General features: G+C 39.8%; 1 protein-coding gene across 8 annotated transcripts in view; it reads left to right on the top strand.

The window, feature by feature from the left end:
- ZNF215 (zinc finger protein 215) overlaps nt 1-23,773 on the top strand; it is a 169,974-nt gene that overhangs the window by 140,562 nt on the left and 5,639 nt on the right. For 6 of the 8 annotated variants that reach the window (XM_033404620.2, XM_033404618.2, XM_033404615.2 and 3 more), the window contains 2 exons: nt 1-96; nt 9,096-10,934. In XM_033404620.2, coding sequence (XP_033260511.2) covers nt 63-96; nt 9,096-9,967 — 906 coding nt within the window. In that variant the 5' untranslated portion in view covers nt 1-62 and the 3' untranslated portion in view covers nt 9,968-10,934. Of the gene's footprint in view, nt 97-9,095; nt 10,935-16,550; nt 18,402-23,773 lie in introns of those variants that run through there. The other 2 variants (XM_049713975.1, XM_033404621.2) reach the window with 2 other exon arrangements.

Here is a 23,773-nt window from a genome sequence, read left to right as displayed (position 1 = left end):
AGCATCTACTTTCCAAACCAGTTGAGACCTCCAGGTTGGAGAGTAAGGAAAAAAGTTGGATAATGGAGCAAGAAATTCTAAGAACAACTGTTTTTGGTAAGCAACAGGTAGATCTGAGGCATTTGTAAGAAGCTTCTGTTCATTAAATACACAGATAATGTACAACCCAGGGTTTGAGTTGTTGGTTGGGAGGTGACAGCAAACCAGCTAAACTTTGAAGAAGAAAAGTCATTGCTTTTTGTTCACAGATTCCTTTTCTTATATGGACAGGCAAAAAAGTGGTGTGGGTTAGGAACACAGACTCTTTTATTTTTTTTTAATTGAAGTATAGTTGGTTTACAATGTTGTGTTAGTTTCTGGTGTACAGCAAAGTGATTCAGTTATGCATATATATGTGTGTGTGTGTGTGTGTGTGTGTGTGTGTATTCTTTTTCATATTCTTTTCCATTATGGCTTATTATAGGATATTGAATATGGCTGCCTGTGCTATACAGTAGGCCCTTGTTAGTTATCCATTCTATATATAATAGTTTGCATTTGCTAATCCCAAACTCCCAATCCATCCCTCCCCTCCTCCCTCCCCCTTGGCAACAAGTCTGTTCTCTATGTCTGTGTGTCTGTTTCTGTTTCGTAGATAAGTTCATTTGTGTCATATTTTAGATTCCACATATAAGTGATACTATATGATTTTTTTTTCTGATTTACTTAGTGTGATAATCTCTAGGTCCATCCATGTTGCTGCAACTGGCATTATTTCATTCTTTTTAGAGCTGAGTAATATTCCATTGCATATATGTACCACGTCTTTACCATTCATCCGTCAATGGACATTTAGGTTGTTTCCATGTCTTGGCTATTGTAAATAGTGCTGCCATGAACATTGGGGTGCATCTATCTTTTCGAATTATAGTTTTGTGTGGATATATGCCCAGGAGTGGGATTGCTGGATCATATGGCAACTCTATTTTTAGTTTTTTAAGGAACCTCCGTACTGTTCTCCATAGTGGCTGCACCAGTTTACATTCCCACCAACAGTGTAGGAGGAGGAACACAGACTCTTAACACAGGCAGAGTTGCCTGGGGCAGCCTCCCTGCCAAGTTTCCTCTTCTGTAATGTAACAGTGTTTACCTCCACATTACTATGAGGATTAAATGAGTTGATATGTGTAGCACACTTAGAACAGCGTCTGGCATGTGGTGTTATATAAGCAAATGTTAGCCAACCTAACATTAAATCATATTCTCTCTTTTAAAGAAAAGGAAGTGCTTTATACTAGGGTGACTCCAGTAATCTTCCATTTTTCCTTCTTTTACTGTAGACCTCCTTAACTTGTGCCTTCCTACCTTCAACGTAATCTCTTTATTCTTATTAACATTTTGTTTGTGAAAAATTAGAAATTGTTGTGTGCTTAATATAAATTTTAGTAAGTAAAGTATGAAGAGGAATATAACTCACCCTGTTACCTCACTACCCAGAGCTATGCAGTATTAACATCGTGGTTTGTTTCCTTAAGCCATTTTCTTTGTGATGATGTGTGCCTATGGCTTGTAAATATTTTTCAACAAAACTGGGATCATCGAGAATGTGTCATTATGTATTCTGCTCTTCTCACCTCATGTGATATCATGAACAAATACCCATTTAATTAGTCTATGAAAATGTGGTTTCTAATTCGCATATGACAGCCCCTCACATACATGTATAATAATTAACCATTCCCCACCCCAACTGTTGGACATTTAGTTTGTTGCCAGGTTTTCAGGCATATATGATTCCTTTCACAGGATTCCTTCTTAGAAGAGAAACTTCATCATCAAAGGGTATAACTATATTAACTGTCTTGTTACATTAGGTTATATTGTCTACAAAAGAACTATGTTGTCTACTACCAACTCATACTCACTAATAATGAGAGTGTTACTATCACTTTAGTTATTATATCTCTGTTATCACCTGAGCAAACACTGGGTATTATTTACCTGAAATCTTTATTAATTTGTTAGGCAATTGACTCCATTTCTTCTCTCATAAGGTAAATCCTCTCCCTGATTATCCTTTCAACCACATTTCTCCCTGCTTTTTTTAACTTATATTTTCACCATTTCTGCCTCATTCTCCCATTAGCTTTTTAACATTTTCAGGTCATTATTAATTTTTTAACTTTCTCTCTCAACCCTACACCCTCTTCTAATACTCTGTTTCTCACCTCTTTATAGCCAGACTTCTCTGGGTGTTTTATACTTGCTTTTCTCTTTTCCTCACCTTTTATTCCTCAACCCGTTCCTGTTGAGCTCTTACCCGAAATACGAATCTTAAACAGTTCTTGTTCAAGTCACTCATGACTTTATTGGAGCGAGCTTCAGGGGACACTTTTTAATTCCTTATCTCATTTGACTTCTCCACAGCAAGTGACACTGTTAACTGCTGCTCGTTCTGAAAACACTCCTAGGTTCCTGTAATACTCCTGAGTTTCTTCTCTTTCTGGCTAGTCTGTCTCTGTCTATTGCAGACCTGTCCTTCTCTACCTATCTAATACATTTCAGTTTTTCAACATTTGATCTCATCCTGTCTTCTCTTTTGACTCTGTATTTTCTTCCATCTACAACTGAAGCTTCAATTATCACACATTTATGGCAGCTTACAAGTTCATATCCCCAGCTCAGGCTTCAGCTCTGAACTAAAATTTATATACACATGACATTTCTCTTGGATGTCTCAAAGATGCCTTAAATTTCATAAAACCCAAGTGATTTTTTTCCTTTCCAGTATTCTTCCATTGTTCCCTAGCTGGATGAGCTGCCATGCATCCAGTTATACAAGTATAGTTTAAGTATTATCCTTGACAGCCTCTTCTCCTTCACCTCTCTAATACTTGTTTTTTATCCTAAATATCTCTTAAATGTCTCTACTTCTCTATCTGCAATGCCATTACTGTAGTCCATGTCCTGTCATCTCTCACCTGAACTATCACCATAGCCTCTTGTCTTAATACGAGATCTTGGCTTCCCTCTTAGCTCTGTCTCCCCTCCACAACTCCAGTGTTTGAACCACACTGCAGTCATGGAGATCATGGTTTATCATGTACTTGCTGAAACCTCTGTACTGAATTCAGTTTTGCTTACTTCACAACACACTTGTCCCTACCTACTTTTCCAACCTCAGCTCACAGTACATCCTTTTTGCACTCAAACCACACTGATCTACTCTGTCAGCCAGCATCAAATATGTATTAGCATCTACTGTGCCCTGTGCACTCTGATAGGTGTTGGGGTTCAGTAGAGAAAAAACACTTCCATAGGGAACATATTTCTGTTGTCCCTTGAGTGTGGCTTGCCCTCTCCCATCACAGGACCTCTGTGCGTGTTGTTTCTTTACTTAATGCTCTTCCTCCTGTCTTTGCCTAGTTGACTCCTATTCCTTCAGATCTCAAATAGGTCCATATCTCCTCAGGGAAGCATTTCTTAACTAGGTTAGTTTTTTCTATATACTCCCATAGCACCATATTCTTTTCCTCTTACCATTTATCACAAATATACTCTACATGTGTCTCTGTGAGTCTCTGTCTCACCCTAGGCTTTGTGTTCCTTGAGGGAAGGCGACATGTCTCTTTCTGCCTACATTCATATCTGCGCCTTTTGCACATATGTAGGAACCAAAGAAGCAGATAGATGGATAGATACTGGATTATGAGAAATGTAAAAATTATTTGTTTTGGTCACCTGTGATTCAGTAAATGGTTCTTTTATGTCCATTATCAAGATTTTAGAGGTTTTTAATTAGTATATTATAAGCTTATGTTAAATTCTCACTATTGACCATATTTGTGGCAAATGAGATGTGTCTGAAGACATTTTTAAAAATTATTTTGTTCATGGAGCCTGCCATATTTTTTATGTTATCATGTATCTCCCCCATTGTTTTATATCTGTTAATTTTATACATAAGAATTTTTCCATCCCAAAACTAAGGAACATTTTTTCATTTTATTCTGACTCCATCTACTTCATTATTTAAATATAATATACCTTAATCAATCTGGAATTTACTTCAGTAAATGTCATTTATTTTACCAGTTAATGGATTTTGGTGGATTAATGATGGCCACAAAATCTTTGTCACTCCCTCCATTGAAGTGTAGATGTTGTTTACCCTCCCCTTGACTCTGAGCTGGCACTAGATTCTTTGATCAATAAAATGTAGCGGAAGTGACACTGTGCCAGTTCCAGGTCTAGCCTGTAACAGGACTTGCAGCTTCCGCTTCTTTCTCCTGGAATTCAGCAGCCACTAGTTTTAGTACCCTGATACCACTATGCTTATGAGAGGCCCAACTTGGCCACGTGGAACATGTATACACACACACAAATACACACATGCATCATGCATTTTTTTTAAGATTTCCACATTTTTTTGAATTGAAGTATAGTTGATTTACAATGTCATGTTAGTTCCAGGTGTACAGCAAAGTGATTCCATATATATATATATATATATTCTTTTTCAGATTCTTTTCCCTTAATGGTTATTACAAAATACTGAGTACAGTTCCCTGTGCTATACAGTAGGTCCTTGTTGGTTATCTATTTTATATATAGAAGTGTGTATATATTAATCTCAAACTCCTAATTTATCCGTCCCCCCTTCCCCTTTGGTAACCATAAGTTTGTTTTCTATGTCAGTAGGTCTATTTCTATTTTGTATTTAAGTTCATTTGTATCATTTCTTTTTTTTTAGATTCCACATATGGGTGACATCGTGATATTTGTCCTTTTCTTTCTGACTCATTTCATTTAGTATGATAATCTCTAGTCTATCCATGTTGCTGCAAATGGTATTATTTCATTCTTTTTTATAGCTGAGTAATATTCCATTGTATATATGTACCACATCTTTTTTATCCATTCCTCTGTTGATGGACACTTAGGTTGCTTCCACGTCTTGGCTATTGTAAATAGTGCTGCAGTGAACATTGACGTGCATGCATCTTTTTGAATTATGGTTTTGTGTGGATATATGCCCAGGAGTGGGATTGCAGGATCATATGGTAGTTCTATTTTTAGTTTTTTAAGGAAACCTCCATACTGTTCTCCATAGTGGCTGTACCAATTTACATTCCCACCAACAATGTAGGATGGTTCCTTTTTCTCCACATCCTCTCCAGCATTTATTATTTATAGAATTTTTGATGATGGCCATTCTGACCAGTGTTAAGGTGATACCTCATTGTAGTTTTGATTTGCATTTCTCTAATAATTAGGGATGTTGAGCATCTTTTCATGTGCCTCTTGGCCATCTGTATGTCTTCTTTGGAGAAATGTCTATTTAGGTCTTCTGCGCATTTTTGGATTGGGTTGTTTGTTTTTTTGATATTGAGATATATGAGCTGTCTGTATATTTTGAAAATTAATCCCTTATCCGTTGCATCATTTGCAAATATTTTTCCCATTCTGTAGGTTGTCTTTTTGTTTTGTTTATGGTTTCCTTTGCTGTGTAAAAGCTTTTAAGTTTAATTAGGTCCCATTTATTTATTTTTGTTTTTATTTTCATTACTCTAGGAGATGGATCCAAAAAGATATTGCTGCATTTTTTGTCAGAGTGTTCTGCCTATGTTTTTATACGAGTTTTATAGCATCTGTTTTTACATTTAGGTTTTTAATTCATTTTGAGTTTATTTTTGTATATGGGGTTAGAGAATGTTCTAATTTCATTCTTTTACATGTAGCCTGTCCACTTTTCCTGGCACCACTTATTGAAGAGACTGTCTTTTATCCACTGTATATTCTTGCCTCCTTTATGGTAGATTAATTGACTGTAGGTGCATGGGTTTATTTCTGGGCTTTCTATCCTGTTTCACTGATCTGTATTTGTTTTTGTGCCAGTACCATACTGTTGTGATCACTGTAGCTTTGTAGTATAGTCTGAAGTCAGGGAGCCTGGTTCCTCCAGCTCCATTTTCTTTCTCAAGATTGCTTCAGCTATTCTCAAGATTGTCTTTTATGTTTCCATAGGAATTAAAAAATTTTTCATTCTACTGTGAAAAATGCCATTTTCACAGTATGTATATAGTAGTGTGTATATATTAATCTCAAACTCCTAATTTATCCCTTCCCCCTTCTCCTTTGGTAACCATAAGTTTGTCTGTGTAATGCCAATTACACAAAATGTAATTTGATAGAGATTGCATTGAATCTGTAGATTGCCTTAGGTAGTATAGTCATTTTAGCAATATTGATTCTTCCAATCCAAGTACATGGTACATCCTTCCATCTGTTTGTGTCATCTTTGATTTCTTTCATCAGCATCTTATAGTTTTCAGAGTACAGGTTTTTTTGCCTCCTTAGGTAGGTTTACTCTTAGGTATTTTATTCTTTTTGATATGATGGTAAACAGGATTGTTTCCTTAATTTCTCTTTCTGATCTTTTGTTGTTAGTGTATAGAAATGCAACAGATTTCTGTGTATTAATTTTGTATCCTGCAACGCTACTGAATTCATTGATGAGCTCTAGTAGTTTTCTGGTAGCGTCTTTAGGATTTTCTACACACACGTGTGTGTGTGTATATATATATATATATATATATATATATATATATATTTTTTTTTTTTTTTTTTTTTTGCGGTACGCAGGCCTCTCACTGTTGTGGCCTCTCCCGTTGCAGAGCACAGGCTCTGGATGTGCAGGCTCAGCAGCCATGGCTCACGGGCCCAGCTGCTCCGCGGCATGTGGTATCTTCCTGGACCGGGGCACGAACCCATGTCCCCTGCATCGGCAGGCGGACTCTCAACCACTGCACCACCAGGGAAGCCCCACACATGTATATTTTTAAGGCTCACCAAATGTTTCAGATCTAGAATAAGAATCAATGATCCAAGTTTACTAGAGACAGTATAAGGTAAATTTGGATAGAGAATATAAAGCCAGATTTTGGAGAGTTTAACTAACTAGGTGCTTTGAGAAGTTGGGGAAAATTGTTAGGCCAAAGAAAGGCAGAGGTGGTTTGGCATGGGCTGGTCTCCAGGAGAGAAGTAGGCAGAGACCCAGAATTAGGATTATAGGCTAAGGTTTAAAGTGTTTATTTTTGTTTTAGGTTAGAGACAGGAACAAGGTCTTATAGATAAAGCACAGTTTATGAGTTTGGAATTAGTGGTCAGGAATAAGCCAGTGATTTGAAATCTATTAGAGCAAAAAGAGAACAAATCATTGGTTAATATTATGTGTAAAGATAAACAGTGGTATTAACACTAAAATCAACAGATTCTTAGTCCTATTACCATAATTATTTAATATTTACCTGAAGGTTTTAACTAATGAAAGAAAAATAAATGAAACAAATGAGAAAATTAATAGAAAAGAGAAAAATCTATTTGTGTATGATAACTTTCTACTTAGAAAATCCAAGAGACTCAGTATCAAAATGATTATATCTGTTTAGAATTTCGTTAAGGTGGCCAGATATAAAATAAAAATATTAGCAGCTTTTCTACATATTAGAAGCAAGTGACTTGAAAATAACAAAATACATGAGCGTGATTTTAGAAATAGAAGTAAGGAAGTTGCATGAAAAATGAGTTGTACAAATATGAGGAGAACATAGATTTACTTAGGGAAATACAACTAGGAATTTTGTTATTTAATAAATACTACTAGAACAAAATTACTATTTTGGTCATCTGTTATTTCTAACAAATTACCCTAAAACTTAGTGACTTAAAACAATTATTTTATTAATTCTCACAATTTCATGAGTTGACTTAGGAGTTCTTACATTCCCTATGATGTTCGCTGAGGATGCAGTGTTCTGGGAGCTTGACTGGTATGGAATGGCCAAGATGACTTGGCCATTACAACTATGATCACATAGATGAAAGTTGATGCTAGCTGTCACTGGGAACTTAGCTAGTCCTGTGGACCACAACACCTATACATGGCCTCTACTCAGGCAAGGACTTCTCACAGCATGGCAACAAGGTTCTGAGAGGGAATATCCTGAGAGGAATTGAAAGCTGTGGGTCTTTTAAAGGCTAGGCCCAGGGACTTCCCTGGTGGCGCAGTGGTTAAGAATATGCCTGCCAACGCAAGGGACACAGGTTCGATCCCTGATCCGGGAAGATCCCACATGCTGCGGAGCAACTAAGCCCTGCGCTTTAGAGCCTGCGAACCACAACTACTGAGCACATGCACAACAACTACTGAAGCCCACGTGCCTAGAGCCCATGCTCTGCAACAAGAGAAGCCACCACAATGAGAAGCCCGTGCACCACAATGAAGAGTAGCCCCCACTCACTGCAACTAGAGAAAGCACAGTGAATATACAGTATACTGGGTATATTTATATAGAAACTAAGTGAAAAAGGAATTTGAGAAGGAAACTGGAACTTTATCAAATGAAATAGAGAAATGAAGGCAGGTGAAAACAGAAGAACCCAACCTGAATCAGAATAGGTAAAGTTTTGAGTTCTAGGAAACACATAGAAGTGTCTGAGCACTGTTAGAATCAGGAGTGATTATTTTGAGCCCAGGATAAGACTGGTTTCCCTGCTATCATATATTACAGTTATTTCTGCCTCTGTTAAATGCAGGGAATAATTGCTCTGTATGGAAAATAGGGGCACTATGATTGCAAGTTTGCTTTTAGCTGTTAAGCTATGGGACCTATAAATTTAGACATGTTCCTGAAGAAATGATTAAATTGGTATTTTTGAAGGGCTATTATGTGGAACACCTTGGGGTAAAAGAGACAGGATGCTAGAGAAAGGGAGATTAGGTATAACTTTCACAGACTAGTTATGAACCAGTGATGGCTTGAACTGTGATATGCCATGCCATCCCAGTTCATATGCTGATATTTTACCTAAGTTCTGTGTATTCTCCTTAATATTCTTGAATAGCTCTTATTTTATGATCTCCTGATCCTTTTAAAAATATTTTTATCCCATTTATTTCTTCTTTAATCCTTGTTTTCTAACCTTGCCTCACATTTCCATTCTGTATTTAAAGACCCATAAAATATGCGTATACCCTTATATGGCTTAGTGTCCCTTTCCTAATTAAGCAGTTTCCCTTCTTCTAGTTCATGGAATTTTAAATTTATTTTTAGACAGAGAGATAATTTCAGAAAATCAGGATTTAGTTCCAAAGCAGAGAATTTCTGGAGAAGAATCATCCCATGCAGTGATTATGACAAGACTGACTGAAAATGGACATCCTCCTTTAGATGCCTGGAAAAGTGATGATTGGTTTTATAAGAACCAGGAACACTGGGACATAAATTTGCCACAAGAAGCTTTCGTTCATAATGCAGTCTACACTGAGGAGGGAGACTTTGAATATAGTGAAAATAAGGAAAGTTTTGATGTTAAGTCAGTTAACTCAACTTTTGACACACAACAGGGAGTTCCTATGAGAAGGGGTTCCCCAGAGTGTGATCAGCTTAAAACTAACATCGAATTTAATTTAGACTCAGTAGGTAAGCAACATTCAGAATATAACGGAAGTGGGAATGCCTTGAACTTGAATACAAATACTCAGCACCCAAAAAGTCATGCCACAGTGAATTCCTATGAATGTTATCAATGTGGGAAGGCCTTCAGCCGCAGTTCGTCTCTTGTTCGACATCAAATCATTCACACAGGAGAGAAACCCTATAAATGCAATGAATGTGGAAGATTCTTCAACCGACGTACAAACCTTACTAAGCATCAAAAAATTCACACTGAAGCAAAGGCCTCCGAAGGCAATAAATATGTAAAACTCCTCAGTCAGCCTGAAGACAGTAATAAAAATCCAAGATTCTGTTCTGCAAATAATCCCTATGAATGTGTTAACTGTGGAAAATCCTTCACCCGGAGCTCCTCACTTATTCGACATCAAGTGATTCATACAGGAGAGAAACCATTCAAATGTAAGGAATGTGAGAAAACTTTCAACAGGAGTTCAAACCTGATTAAACACCAAAAACTTCATACTTGAGAGAAGTCCTATGACAGGAAGAATGTGGGATTATCTTCAGTCAGAACTCATTCAAAGTCCATGAATTTATTCTGGAAGGAATCCTGTGAATATAGTAAATGAAAGAAAATGTTTGTTGGAGATTATTCTTTAATTGATATGACTGAATTAATATGGAGATAAATCTGTTATTGGATAGAAATCTGAGGGAGCTTTTCCAGGCTTCAAATGAAGTCATAAGGGTTCAGAGTTAAACATATCCACATGATAGTGTTTGTCTGTCATTATTCCGATATCCATTACCATCATCTTTCCCTAGTTCATAAATGGAACCTATGGAATACTTATATTCACCTGATCTCTTGATGAAGTAGATATTAGGGAGGAGCCAAGCAATACCCTTGGAGGTGACATCTAATAAAACTCAAACTTTCAGTCCTTATAAGAAGGTCACAAGAAACCAGGAACTCACAAGAATATATCCATAGAAAGACACTTCTAAGGACTGACTCTGAATTAATGGCGAAGACCACAGTGACAGCCAATTACTTCACACCTAGTAATATCCTTAGGTGTCCTCGTGTGGAGGGGGGACTGGAACTGGAAGAGGGTTTTCAACTGCAATGGTGGGTGGATGTGTTGTTAATCTACATGTATTCTCAATATCTGCGTTTGTTGAAGTACTGTTTGGGATCTAGGCTTGAGAGACATCCATAGCCTTGGGCTGTCATTTATCCCAAACATTAAAAGGTGAACAGAGTGTCCTAATACTCTGTGTACCAGAACTGCCTCTTTTTTCTGTAAGCTACATCAGGATCCCAAAGGGTTCTTGAGACAAAATGTTTATCTTAATTTGCCCCCAAAGATTCATACTGGAGACTTTGCCAATGAATGTTGATGGTGACTTTTGTCAGAGTTCATATGTTATCCAAAAGCAGAAAACATATTCTGGAGTGAACCCCTATGATGAGTTAATAAATGTGAAAAATTATTCTATGTTCATTTGTTCATTCTTTACATCACAAGCTGTTAAATTAAGACAAAACCCTACACAAGTATTGATAATTGACAGGGAAATTCATATAAACATAAGGCAACTTGTGGAGAATCCTAAGAGAAAAACACTCTGAACATAGGAAATTCTTGAGGTATATAGTTCAGTCACTCATCAAAGCAATGACATGTTTAATATAATGGATTATCACATTCTCCTTTTAGGCATTCTGAGTCTAATAGTTCACCTTTTTTATAAGCTATACTTTTCTTTTGGCTGGTTGAAAGATAAAAGTACTATTTTCATTTGTTATCTTTTTTCTCAACAGCTAGCTATTTGGGCCTAAGTAAAATACTTATTTTTACTCCTAAATCTCTACACTTTCCAAAAATTAAAAGATCTATATACTATTTACTAAGCTAAACATACGTAGATTCAAAGAAAACCCCTTTAGAGTACACTTAACATTTAATTTTTGCAGAAGAGTTACAGCCAGTTAACATCTTCCAGCCTTTTTCCATAAACGTATTAATAAACATTTGAATTTCATCATGTGCATTCAAAGGCAGGTATCTAAGCTGAAACATGAAGAAAGTGAAAATTAGCTAGATTGTGTGTGGTGGAGTGTGGGAATGTTAGAAGAGATGAAAAAGGAGAAACAGTACAGAGCTACAGAGTGATGAGGGCATGGCATCAGGAAACACGTTCACTGACTGGAAAGTGGCACTGGAAAAGAGTGGAGCAGGAATACACAGAGGAGAAATTAGAGGGAGACTCAAAGGCCTGATCGTGAAGGGCCTTGTAAGCCACCTTAGAAGTTTGGACTTCATGCTAAAGCTAATGGCAAAAAGTGAAATTCCTGTCACCACAATTATCCAGTGCTCTGAAAGTGCCAGTTGGAATAATGAGAAAAGGAAAATAAATGGAAATTGGAAAGGAGAAAATCATTTGCTGATGATGTGGTAGACCATTAGGACAACCTAAAAAAATCAATTGAAAAACTTAAATTTAATAAGTTAATTCAGATATACTACATACACCCCACTTCCCTCAAAAAATACCTTGAATAAATGGAAACATGTTTCTGGATGAGAAGATAATTGTAGAGATGTTCAATCTCCCCACATTAAACCATTCTAACCAAATATTTCATTAGGAAGATTATTTCACCAAGTGATTATAAAGTTTATTTTGTAGAAGTAACAAGTTAAGATAGCTATATACCTTTTTATTAAAGGGGGATGATAAGAGGAGTCTTACTACTAGTAACATAGTGCAGTACTAACCTAGGAATTGACATCTCTGGGACAGAATTGATTGTAACTAGACCTAGATGTTTGTAAGAATTTAGCATGTCATAAATTATCACTTCACATTGGTGTGGAGAAAAGAATAGTTAATATTACATTTATATCATATGCAGGTATATTAATTAGGTGAATATATCATATAGGCTGATATTTATTAAAATCAAAAATTAAAAGTTGAACATCAATGAAAACTGGTCTAAAAACTTAGCTGCCAGTTCATGATAAAAGTATAACCAATAAACATGGGGGAAAATACTATCTTCACCAATAATAAAAACATAACACTTGGGGCTAATAACATATGAAAGGAATATTAAAGCTCAGTTTTAGCAGGACTGTCAAAATGGCAACTCATAACCACTAACAGGAGTGTAAATAATTCCTACCTTTTTGGAGAGCTGATTTGACGTGTATGAAGAGCCTTTAAAAAGTCAGTACACAGAGGGAACAGATCAGGAGTTAAGGATTCAGGAATCTCAAGAATGCATGTGTGTCCCCAGAGGACAGCACTGGATGCACAGTCTACAATAGGAAAGTGCAAGAAAGCTGCAGAAAGGACCAGGCATCCAGCCTACAAAGCAAGGGAGTAATTGCAGAGCTCAACCTGAGACAGCAAAAAAGAACAAGTATGACTCGAGAACCACCAGACTCAGCAACAGCAGCAGCAACAACAGTCACTGAGGAACTAGGTCGGAGATGAGCTAGGGGTGGGGCTTCCCTGGTGGCGCAGTGGTTAAGAATCCGCCTGCCAATGCAGGGGACACGGGTTCCATCTCTGGTCCGGGAAGATCCCACATGCCGCGGAGCAACTAAGCCTGTGCACCACAACTACTGAGCCCATGTGCCACAACTACTGAAGCCCACGCGCTCTAGGGCCCATGTGCTGCAACTACTGAGCCTGCACTCCAGAGCCTGCGAGCCACCACTACTGAGCCTATGTGCTGCAACTACTGAGCCCACGTGCCACAACTACTGAAGCCCACGCACCTAGAGCCCGTGCTCCGCAACAAGAGAAACCACCGAAATGAGAAGCCCACGCACCGCGACCAAGAGTAGCCCCTGCTAGCCGCAATTAGAGAAAGCCCACATACAATGAAGACCCAGCACAGCCAAAAATAAATTAAAATTAAATTAAATTTTAAAAAAGATGAGCTAGGGGCAAGGCAAGCATATCACCCAGGCTCTCTTACATATACTTAAATATATCAATAAGCACTTAAATACTTGTCCATCTGTTTCATATTTAGGAAGCTGTGGTCAAGTTGTTATTGGCACAGATTCCTCTGGATCAAACAAAACACTGTTAATTCCTACCCTCCTGTAACTTATTGCAGTAATTATGACCCTTTGTCTCTAACACATGCCCACCATCTGTCATCTGCCACTTTTGAGTTATATGATTACCGTTAAGATCAAGAAACCCATTTCCATTGCAGCAATTTTCACCATCATCTCTAGCCTACACAGAACAGACACAGCAAAGCTCTTCAAGAATGTCTTTGCTCCTCTTTCAAAACATCCCTTAACTCTGGAGAAGAGAGTAATAATAAATCCTTTCCACTATTCCATCACCCTGCACCTCTGAACACTATTCTCTATGGTATTCGAGAAGTTATGTTATTAGAAGTAGGTCAAGTTTGATTCCAGGTTTTAATTACCCAGTTTAACAGAATAGGTTGCTCTTTCAGATGTTTAAAGCAACGTGTTAAACTCCAGGTTCCAGATGTTTGCACCCATGATGATGAATTCAACCCAAATGTAACTTACATTTGGTCCATGATAGACTCCCACACTTTCTCTCCCGGCTCTTGCTAATGTAATTACTGAGGTCTTGTAATTCGTACAGTACTAATTGGTATCTCCTCTAGGAGCAGGGAATGCTTGCATTTTTTTCTATCAGGGTTAAGTTGGGATCTAAGTCTCATTATGGGCCTGGAGCCACTGACAGTGGTGGGGAAGCGCAATGAAGAGATGTGGTATCAGTTTGTGAGGCAAATGCTCCAGATGTAATCAAGAGTAAACTTGAATGGAGTGGAGGTCTGACACCCTCAAATAAGCAGATAAGGGATATTGTTGTTATTGACAAGAGAGGTTCAGAGGAATGGGGTGGCCGTGTTCTTAGCCTCACTGGTGTCTACCCAAATGCCTATCCATTGCTCTTCATCAGTTCTCTTACCATATCTCTGACCAGGTTATGAATTTAATTAGTGCTGCAATTTTGCAACCATTTCAGTCAGAGTGTGATTTGGTCCTCAGCCGTATTTGCCTTGCAGCCGTTGATAACAAGCGCTAAAAACTATACTGAAAAACCCAAAACAACAACAAAAAAACGGACAGACAGAACCCTAGGACAAATGGTAAAAGCAAAGCTATACAGACAGAATCACACAAAGAAGCATACACATACACACAAAAAGTGAAAAAGGAAAAAATATATTAAAAAGAAGAGAGCAACCAAATCAATAAACATCTACCAATTATAATAAACTCTAAATACTAAACTAAGATAAACATAAAACCAGAAACCAATTAGATGCAGAAAGCAAACCCCAAGTCTACAGTTGCTCCCAAAGTCCACCGCCTCAATTTGGGATGATTCGTTGTCTATTCAGGTATTCCACAGATGCAGTGTACGTCAAGTTGATTGTGGAGCTTTAATCCGCTGCTCCTGAGGCTGCTGGGAGAAATTTCCCTTTCTCTTCTTTGTTCTCACAGCTCCCGGGGCTCAGCTTTGGATTTGGCCCCGCCTCTGCGTATAGGTCGCCTGAGGGCGTCTGTTCTTCGCTCAGACAGGACGGGGTTAAAGGAGCAGCTGCTTCGGGGACTCTGGCTCACTCAGGCCGGGGGAGGGGGGCGGGGAGGAGTGCAGATGCGGGGCGAGCCTAAGGCGGCGGAGGCCAGCGGGACGTTGCACCAGCCTGAGGCGCACCGTGCGTTCTCCCGGGGAAGTTGTCCCCGGATCCCGGGACCCTGGCAGTGGCGGGCTGCACAGGCTCCTGGGAGCGGAGGTGTGGATAGTGACCTGTGCTTGCACACAGGCTTCTTGGTGGCGGCAGCAGCAGCAGCCTTAGCGTTTCATGCCAGTCTCTGGGGTCCGCGCTGATATCCGCTCTCGCCTGTCTCTGGAGCTTGTTTAGGAGGTGCTCTGAATTCCCTCTCCTGGCGCACCCCGAAACAATGGTCTCTTGCCTCTTAGGCAGGTCCAGACTTTTCCCCGGACTCCCTTCCGACTAGCTGTGGCGCACTAGCCCCCTTCAGGCTGTGTTCACGCCGCCAACCCCAGTCCTTTCCCTGGGATCCGACCTCTGAAGGCGGACCCTCAGCTCCCAGCCCCGCCCGCCCCGGCGGCTGAGCAGACAAGCCTCTCGGGCTGGTGAGTGCTGGTCGGCACCGATCCTCTGTGCGGGAATCCCTCCGCTTTGCCCTCCGTGCCCCTGTTGCTGCGCTCTCCTCCGTGGCTCCGAAGCTTCCCCCTCCGTCTCCACCAGTGAAGGGCCTTCCTCCTGTGTGAAGACTTTTCCTCCTTCACAGCTCCCTCCCTGAGGGGCAGGTCCCGTCCCTATTCTTTTGTCTCTGTTTTTTCTTTTTTCTTTTGCCCTATCCAGGTACGTGGGGAGTTTCTTGCCTTTTGGGAGGTCTGAGGTCTTCTGCCAGCGTTCAGCAGGTGTTCTGTAGGAGTTGTTCCACATGTAGATGTATTTCTGATGTATTTGTGGGGAGGAAGGTGATCCCCATGTCTTACTCCTCCCAGCCATTGAAAATGAGGAACTACTTAAAAACTGCCGTAGGGACCTTTTGGTGATCCTCTTCTGTTTCTTAATTGTATGCTCACAGCTCTTGTTTACTCTTGTTCTCTATGTTTATTCTTGAAGGTGACAGCTAGATGGCTCCAAATTTTTAAAATCATTATTTTCATCGTGGCAACTGAATGTCATAGCCACTTGATCTCTCAACACCTTGCCCTCTACCTGCACTTTTCTTCAATTCTGCCACTAGTGATAATTTGAGAAATTTCTATACCCTAAAATTAATTTTTTCCTCCAGCAAGGAGGTTATCTCTGGGCTGCTCCCAGTAACCCAATCCTGAACCCCATTTAGAGGATCTATTTTCTAGGACCACTTTGGTCCCAATAAGTATTTCAGTCTGGGTCCCAGCAGGAAACAGGTTCTAATTTTAAACTAATTTGATAATAGTTTAACAATCTGGGACTATTTAAAGAGGTGTGGGCAGAGTTTAGGGAAACCACAAGAAATAGGGAAGTATTCCAGTGGTAATAACAAGGGGGTGTTTTATTCCTAGGCCTGAAGAGGAAGAGGAAGGAGCCATCTCCAGAAACTGGAAGGGAGAAAGTCATGTAAAGAAGGCACTTTGGTAAGAGCCGTGACTTCAGATCTAGAAGAGCAGCCAGTCAAAATTAACCCTCCAGTCTGTCAGGGCTTCCCATTGGCCAAACCTAGTCAAAGCCAGAGGGCTCGGGAGCCTATTGATATAGCCCATTTAGGCCAGCCTTCCAATGTTGGAGAAGGATAGGAGTGGATTTAGAAAGGCAGATGGAAGATGTCTGATACAGGATCCAAAATGACCTGATGAGGGACTTTTAGTGGACCTTAGTCTTCCTGAATATATCTATGATTCACATCCTTGGGAGTCCAGCTCTCCTTGGACTAGCTTCTGTACCCAATTAGGTTATCTGTAGCATAAGTAGAAGTGTTTTTGTTTGTTTGTTTTTGAGATACAACTGACATATAACATTAGTTTCAGGTATACAACATAATGATTCAATATTTGTATATATTGTGATCACAAGAAATCTAGTTAACATCCATCACCACACGTTACAAATTTTTTTTCTCGTGATGAGAACATTTAAAATTTACTCTCAGCAACTTTGAAATATACAATACAGTATTATTAACTATAGTCTCCACACTATACATTGCGTCCCCAAGACTTACTTATGTTATAACTGGAAGTTTGTGCCTGTTAACCACATTCACCCATTTCACCCCCCCTAACTCTTGACAACCACCAGTCTGTTCTCTGTATCTATGAGTTTGGTTTTTTTGGGGGGCGGTTAAGATTCCACATATAAGTGAGATCATACAGTGTTTGTCTCTCTCTGACTTATTTCACTTAGCGTAATGCCCTCAAGATCCATCTGTGTTATTGCAGATGGCAAGATTTCCTTCTTTTTTATGGCTGAATAATATTCCATTGGGTGTAAATATACATACTGCATCTTCTTTATCCATTTATGCATCAGTGGACACTTAGGTTGCTTCCATGTCTTGGCTATTGTAATTAATGCTGCTGTGAACATGGTAGTGCAGCTATCTTTCCGATTTAGTGTTTTCATTTTTTTAGGATAAATACCGAGAACTGGAATTGCTGGGTCATACAGTAGTTCTATTTATAATTTTTTTAAGAACCTCCATACTCTTTTCCATAATGGCTGTACCAATTTACATTCCCACCAACAGTGCACAAGGGCTCCCTTTTCTCCACATCCTTGCTAATACATATTATTTCTTATCTTTTTGATAGCCATTCTAATAGATGTGAGGTGATATCTCACTGTGGTTTTGATTTGCATCTCCCTGATGATTAGTGATGTAAAGCTCCTTTTCATGTACCTTTTGTCTTTGTAAAAACGTCTATTCCAATCCTCTGCCTATTTTGTAATTAGATTGTCTGTTTTTGCTATTGAGTTGTGTTTATATATTTTGGATATTAACCCCTTACCAGATATACTGTTTGCAAGTATTTTCTCCCATTTGGTAGGTTGCCTTTTCATTTTGTTGATGGTTTCTTTTGCTTGGCAGAAACTTTTCAGTTTGTTGTAGTCTCACTTATTTTTGCTTTTGCTGCCTTTGCTTCTGGTGTCAAATCTAAAAAATCACCTCTAAATCTGAAGTCAGATAAAACTGTGAGTTGCTTAAAATGTACATCCTGGTGATTTGATACATATACACTGTGAAAGGATTCCCCCCATCTAGTTAATTAATACATCACCTCCAGGCCAGCCAAACTTCTTGAAGGTGTTGTCCATACTGGCTCTGTACTGATGATCCCACTAACACATACCAGTACTTTTTTCAAGTTTGTGTATTTCTTTGAATAAGAAAAAGTATTTCTATTGTTTGCACTAAATTATGACTGGATTATGAACAGTGGCTCTGACTGGGATCTATTCATTATTACCTTAATAGATGTGATCTTTGAACTTAGTAATTTACCAATACTAGTTCTGCTCTGTCAATTTTCTCCAAGGATCCCTTGATACTCAAGTTGATTTCTCTTGCCCTCATTACTTCATTTTGATGTTGTAATGACTGAAATAGGTTATTTCTTAAAAGAAGGATCTACTATTGTTTGTCAGAGACATTAACTAGGTACCAGTCTAGCAAGTGAGGAAAATCATAAGAGATATCACTTACTAAATATATGTGACAATGAGTTTAGTGGCTAAAAAAACAGTTTCTGAGAAATAAAAATACATAGGATTAGTATTTTGATTTCCTTTTTTTAATGAAAATGCTTCTTACAAAACATTTCATCCCTAATATAGTCTTAAGAGATATGGAAAAAATCACACTTCTAGGTTTTAATCCTGGATTTGCTACTAATTTGTCCTATAACCAGTTATTTAACTTGGGACTCTGATTTCTCACCTGAGAAGGGGGATGACTGGCCCACATTTTGATTGTTATACAGCTCAAATGAAATAATATATTACTTATTACTGAAGTACAAGAGTTGCAAATGAAATGCAAATATATAATTTTCATTATTATTAGCACTCAGTGATGTAGCAGTGTTTGGCTCATGGTAATTGCTCAAAAGTCACAGCCATTATAACTATAATAATTGACCAAAGAAGCAATAGCCTGGCTCAGAAGTTAACAATCAACCCTCCAAAACATCAAATGCAATAAATTCTAGTTCCAGAGATGAAGGATTCCTCAACTGTATGTGTTCAGGCTTTCTAAGAGTCAAACTTCTTTTTCTGTGGAAGAACCTGGAGCACCAGAATTCATCATAGATAGAGCAGTTCATGTTTAGACAGGGATAAATCCCACCTTACCCCACCACCTACTTTAATATATTGATATTTTCAATTATGAAATGGTTGGAAATTTTCTTTCAAAAGGAGAGAGGCGTGCCTTTACTTTTCCCATCTATCATTGAACCAGGAAAGGAAGGTAACAACTCTTGGAGACCTATTCAGAGCTAAAATATAAACTACGGAAAAATCCATTCAAAAATCCTGTGCCTGTGTTAGTACTCAAATATCTGAATGTGTGTGTCTGTGTTTATACATGTGAATGCAGGCTTACCAAGGATAGCAGATACTGACTAGATCAAAGCAGTTATTTCTAAAACAACAAAATCCATCAAAAACTAACACTTGGGAGCATATTCACCAGTTGCCTGACAATCTAAAGGCGGGTACTGATGGGGATCTGCCCAGGTGGAAGACAGCAGGAGAGCAAAGGGGGCCTTTTGCCCACTGGAAGATAAAACCAAAGATATCTGGTCTAATACTAAAATATAGGCATAACTTGGAGATATTGTGGGTTCGGTTCCAGACCACCTCAATAAAGAAAATAATGCAATAAAATGAGTCACATGAATTTTTTTTTTTTTTTTTTTTTTTTTTTTTTTTTTTTTTGCGGTACGCGGGCCTCTCACCGCCGCGGACTCTCCCGTTGCGGAGCACAGGCTCCGGACACGCAGGCTCAGCGGCCATGGCTCATGGGGGCCCAGCCTCGCCGCGGCACGTGGGATCCTCGCGTAATGTGGGATCCTCCCGGAACGGGGCACGAACCCGTGCCCCCTGCATCGGCAGGCGGACTCTCAACCGCTGCGCCACCAGGGAAGCCCCGAATTTTTTTTTTTTGGTTTCGCAGTGCATATGAAAGTCATGTTTACACTATACTGTAGTGTATTAAGTGCACAATAGCATTATTTCTAAAAGAAACAATATACAGGGCTTCCCTGGTGGCGCAGTGGTTGGGAGTCCGCTTGCTGATGCAGGGGACGGGGGTTCGTGCCCCGGTCCGGAAGGATCCCACATGCCGTGGAGCGGCTGGGCCCGTGAGCCATGGCCGCTGAGCCTGCGCGTCCGGAGCCTGTGCTCCGCAGCGGGAGGGGCCCCAGCAGTGAGAGGCCCGCATACTGCAAAAAAAAAAAAAAAAAGAAACAATATACATACCTTAATTTAAAAATACTTTATTGCTAAAAAATGCTAACCATCATCTGACAATGCAGGGTTGCCACAAACCTTCAATTCGTAAAAAACAAACAAAAAACCTCATCATTTGTGAAGCACAGTTAAGTGAAGTATGCCTGTATGCATGTCATAGAGGAAACCAAGTAATTAAAAAGGATAGGAGATAGAAGGGTTGAGGGAAGAAAAGGAAGAGGCTATTAGAAGATTAAACTTCCAGGAATAACGGAATTTTCCTTGGTGTCTTCATGGGTACGAAATGGTAACATCTCAGTGGTTTTGATTTCTGAATGAAAATGTATAACTTTTTGGAATTAAAAAAAAAGTCTAAATCAATATTCTGCATCAGCTTCTATCTGTTTGGCTCTTTGATCCTAAAATAATTCCTTCATGTTCACTATTTAGTGGATAACACAAAAGTGGGAGAGAAGGCTGACATGAGGACTACCTGCACAGTGACTTGCTTGATGCTGTTTTAAAGTTTTATTTCTTGTCAATTGCATTATGAATATAAAAAGAGTACTAGTTTAAAGAGGAAGGGAATTTTTCAATCAGGTTTCTCTTCCTGTGACTCAGTTTTCATATAAAAGCAACTGGAAGGCTTCCCTGGTGGCGCAGTAGTTGAGAATCCGCCTGCCAATGCAGGGGACATGGGTTCGATCCCTGGTCTGGGAAGATCCCACGTGCCACAGAGCAACTAAGCCCATGTGCCACAACTACTGAGCCTATGCTCTTAGAGCCCATGCTCTGCAGCAAGAGAAGCCACTGCAATGAGAAGCCCACATGCAGCAGTGAAGACCCAACACAGCCAAAAAAATAAAGAAAAAAAAAAGCAACTGGGAATACTACTTCTGTATGGGGCACATGTAAAAATTTTAATGGATTCTTTGTTCCTAAACCCCAAAATTCTAAATTTTTTTCTCTCAATGGACTTGAAATCACTTTAAGATGTGAAGTTATGATGATACTGTCTCTTCAACAGTATCCATCCCTTGAACATTTATAGTGTGTCAACACTGTGCTAGAAGTCAGAAACACTACAGGAACTCCTAATGCCTATATAGAAGGTACTATAGAAATGATGTGAAAGCACAGGATTCCAGAGACCAGATTTGACAATGTTTAAGCCTCCAGCCTGGGGACAAGATCTCCGAGATGACTCTGAAACTGCGTTTCCAGATGCAGAAGAAATGCTTACTGACCTGAGTCCTAGCTATGAAGGGATCCATCCCTCCTTTTCTCTTCTCTTCCCCTAGGGAAGGGCAGAATGGTGGGAAGATGGCCGGTGGAGTGTAGGGACTGTCACTTTTGTAGTCTGAAGAGGTCAGCTTCTCTAGAACAGAGCGCTGTAAACCAGCCCGGACCCCCACCCTCTCCAGAAATTAGGCGGATCCCAAACCATTCGCACCAGCTCCCAGAATAAAGTCGGCCCAGCTCAGCCCGGAGTGGTCTGAGCTCACTGCTACCGCGAGAGCAGTAGGAGTTCCGTATGAGCCTTAAGAGATCTTCACTAAGAGCGTGTGCAATTGGTAGCTTCAGCCTATCAACAAAAATAAGAAATCAAGCTAAACCTGTGCTTGCCCTCAGGAGTCCCTCCAGTCTGAGAGTTGGGCAGGCCTGAAGGCTCGGACTGCTTGCCAAGGCAGTAAGGATACTTGAGTCCTCGCCTAAGAAAGTCTAGCCACTGCAGCCTCTGGACGTATTCCGCTGGGAGGCACCACCCCTTGCGGCCCCGGTGGAGCGGTTTGGCGCCAGCACAGTCCGCTGCTGCGTTAGTCCTGCTGTAGAGCAGTGGGGCTTTCCTGGCCAGGTCGCTCATGTATTCTCTGCGGATCCCGGAATCCACACATTTTCCCATGAACTGGGTAACTGTTCTGTCCTTTGGGCTTCTCTTCAATTGCTATTAGAAGTGTCTGGTGACCTCTAGTCTCCAGTACTATGAAACAGACTTGCCATTTGGTGCCTGGAGACTTGGTGAGATTTCCAGCTGGGTCTCACCACTTGGTTTCAAACTCGGGCTAATCGTGAGCCTTTCCAAGCCACGATTTTTCTTGACTATAGAGTGCACTTAGTAGGACCTTTCTTGACGTGATTGTGAAATTAAAATGACGTTAAACTTTTGAGAAGACTTCCTGGCAACAGGGTCCTGTGAAAATCAATAGTTTACTATGTAGTATGCACTATTCTAGAGATATAAGTTCACAAGAGATCTTAGGACTCTTGTTATCTCAACCCTTTTAATTTACAGCTAAGGGCTTCCCTGGTGGCGCAGTGGTTGAGAGTCCGCCTGCCGATGCAGGGGACACGGGTTTGTGCCCCGGTCCGGGAAGATCCCACATGCCGCGGAGCGGCTGGGCCCGTGAGTCATGGCCGCTGAGCCTGCGTGTCCGGAGCCTGTGCTCCACAACGGGAGAGGCCACAACAGTGAGAGGCCCACGTACCGCAAAAAAAAAAAAAAAGGAAACTGAGTACTTCCCTGGTGGCATAGTGGATGAGAATGTGTGCTCCCGGTGCAGGGGGCCTGGGTTCGATGCCTGGTCAGGGAACTAGATCCCACATGCATGCCGCAACTAAGAGTTCACATGCCACAACTAAGGAGCCCACAGGCTGCAACCGAGGAGCCCGTGAGCCACAACTAAGGAGCCCGCCTGCCACAACTAAGACCCGGCGCAACCAAATAAATATTAAAAAAAAAAAGAAAAACTGCCTCCTACTATCAAAACTCATTGACACCACCTCGTTGTCTTGTCTACTATATGGCCTCATGACTTCCATTCTTGCTCCTCTTCCCCTCACTCTGCAAAATATCCAGTCTCTGGATATCCAGTCACTGTTGTTGAAGTCTTTTCCAAATGACATACTGTTGTTGCTTTGTTTAAGATTCTTTAATGTCTCTCCATGACCATGAGAAATTTTTTAGCTTGGCACAAGAAGTCCTTCATGACCTGGCCATCCTCTAACCTCACCTTTCGCTTTTATACTTTATAATCCAACAATGTCAAGTACTTAGCTTTGACATTGTTGTCAGGTACTTTGACATTACTTGTAGCTGGCTGTATACATCATGTACTTTCATTATTCCATTTCTTTGCACAAATTATACCTTCTGCCTCCTATCTTTAACCCAATAACTGAATATAGAAAATCATTATAAAAATTAAATAATTGAAAACTTCATACATAAGTACATTTATGGCAGTTCAATTCATGATATAAAAATTAAAACAGTCTAAATACCTGATAATATAGCGGTAAGTATTATGGTACAGCCACACAATGGAATGTCATGTAA

The sequence above is a fragment of the Orcinus orca genome, chromosome 8 (assembly GCF_937001465.1).
Source record: "Orcinus orca chromosome 8, mOrcOrc1.1, whole genome shotgun sequence".
Lineage (NCBI taxonomy): Eukaryota > Metazoa > Chordata > Mammalia > Artiodactyla > Delphinidae > Orcinus > Orcinus orca.
This window is presented reverse-complemented; position numbering and strand designations above follow the sequence as displayed.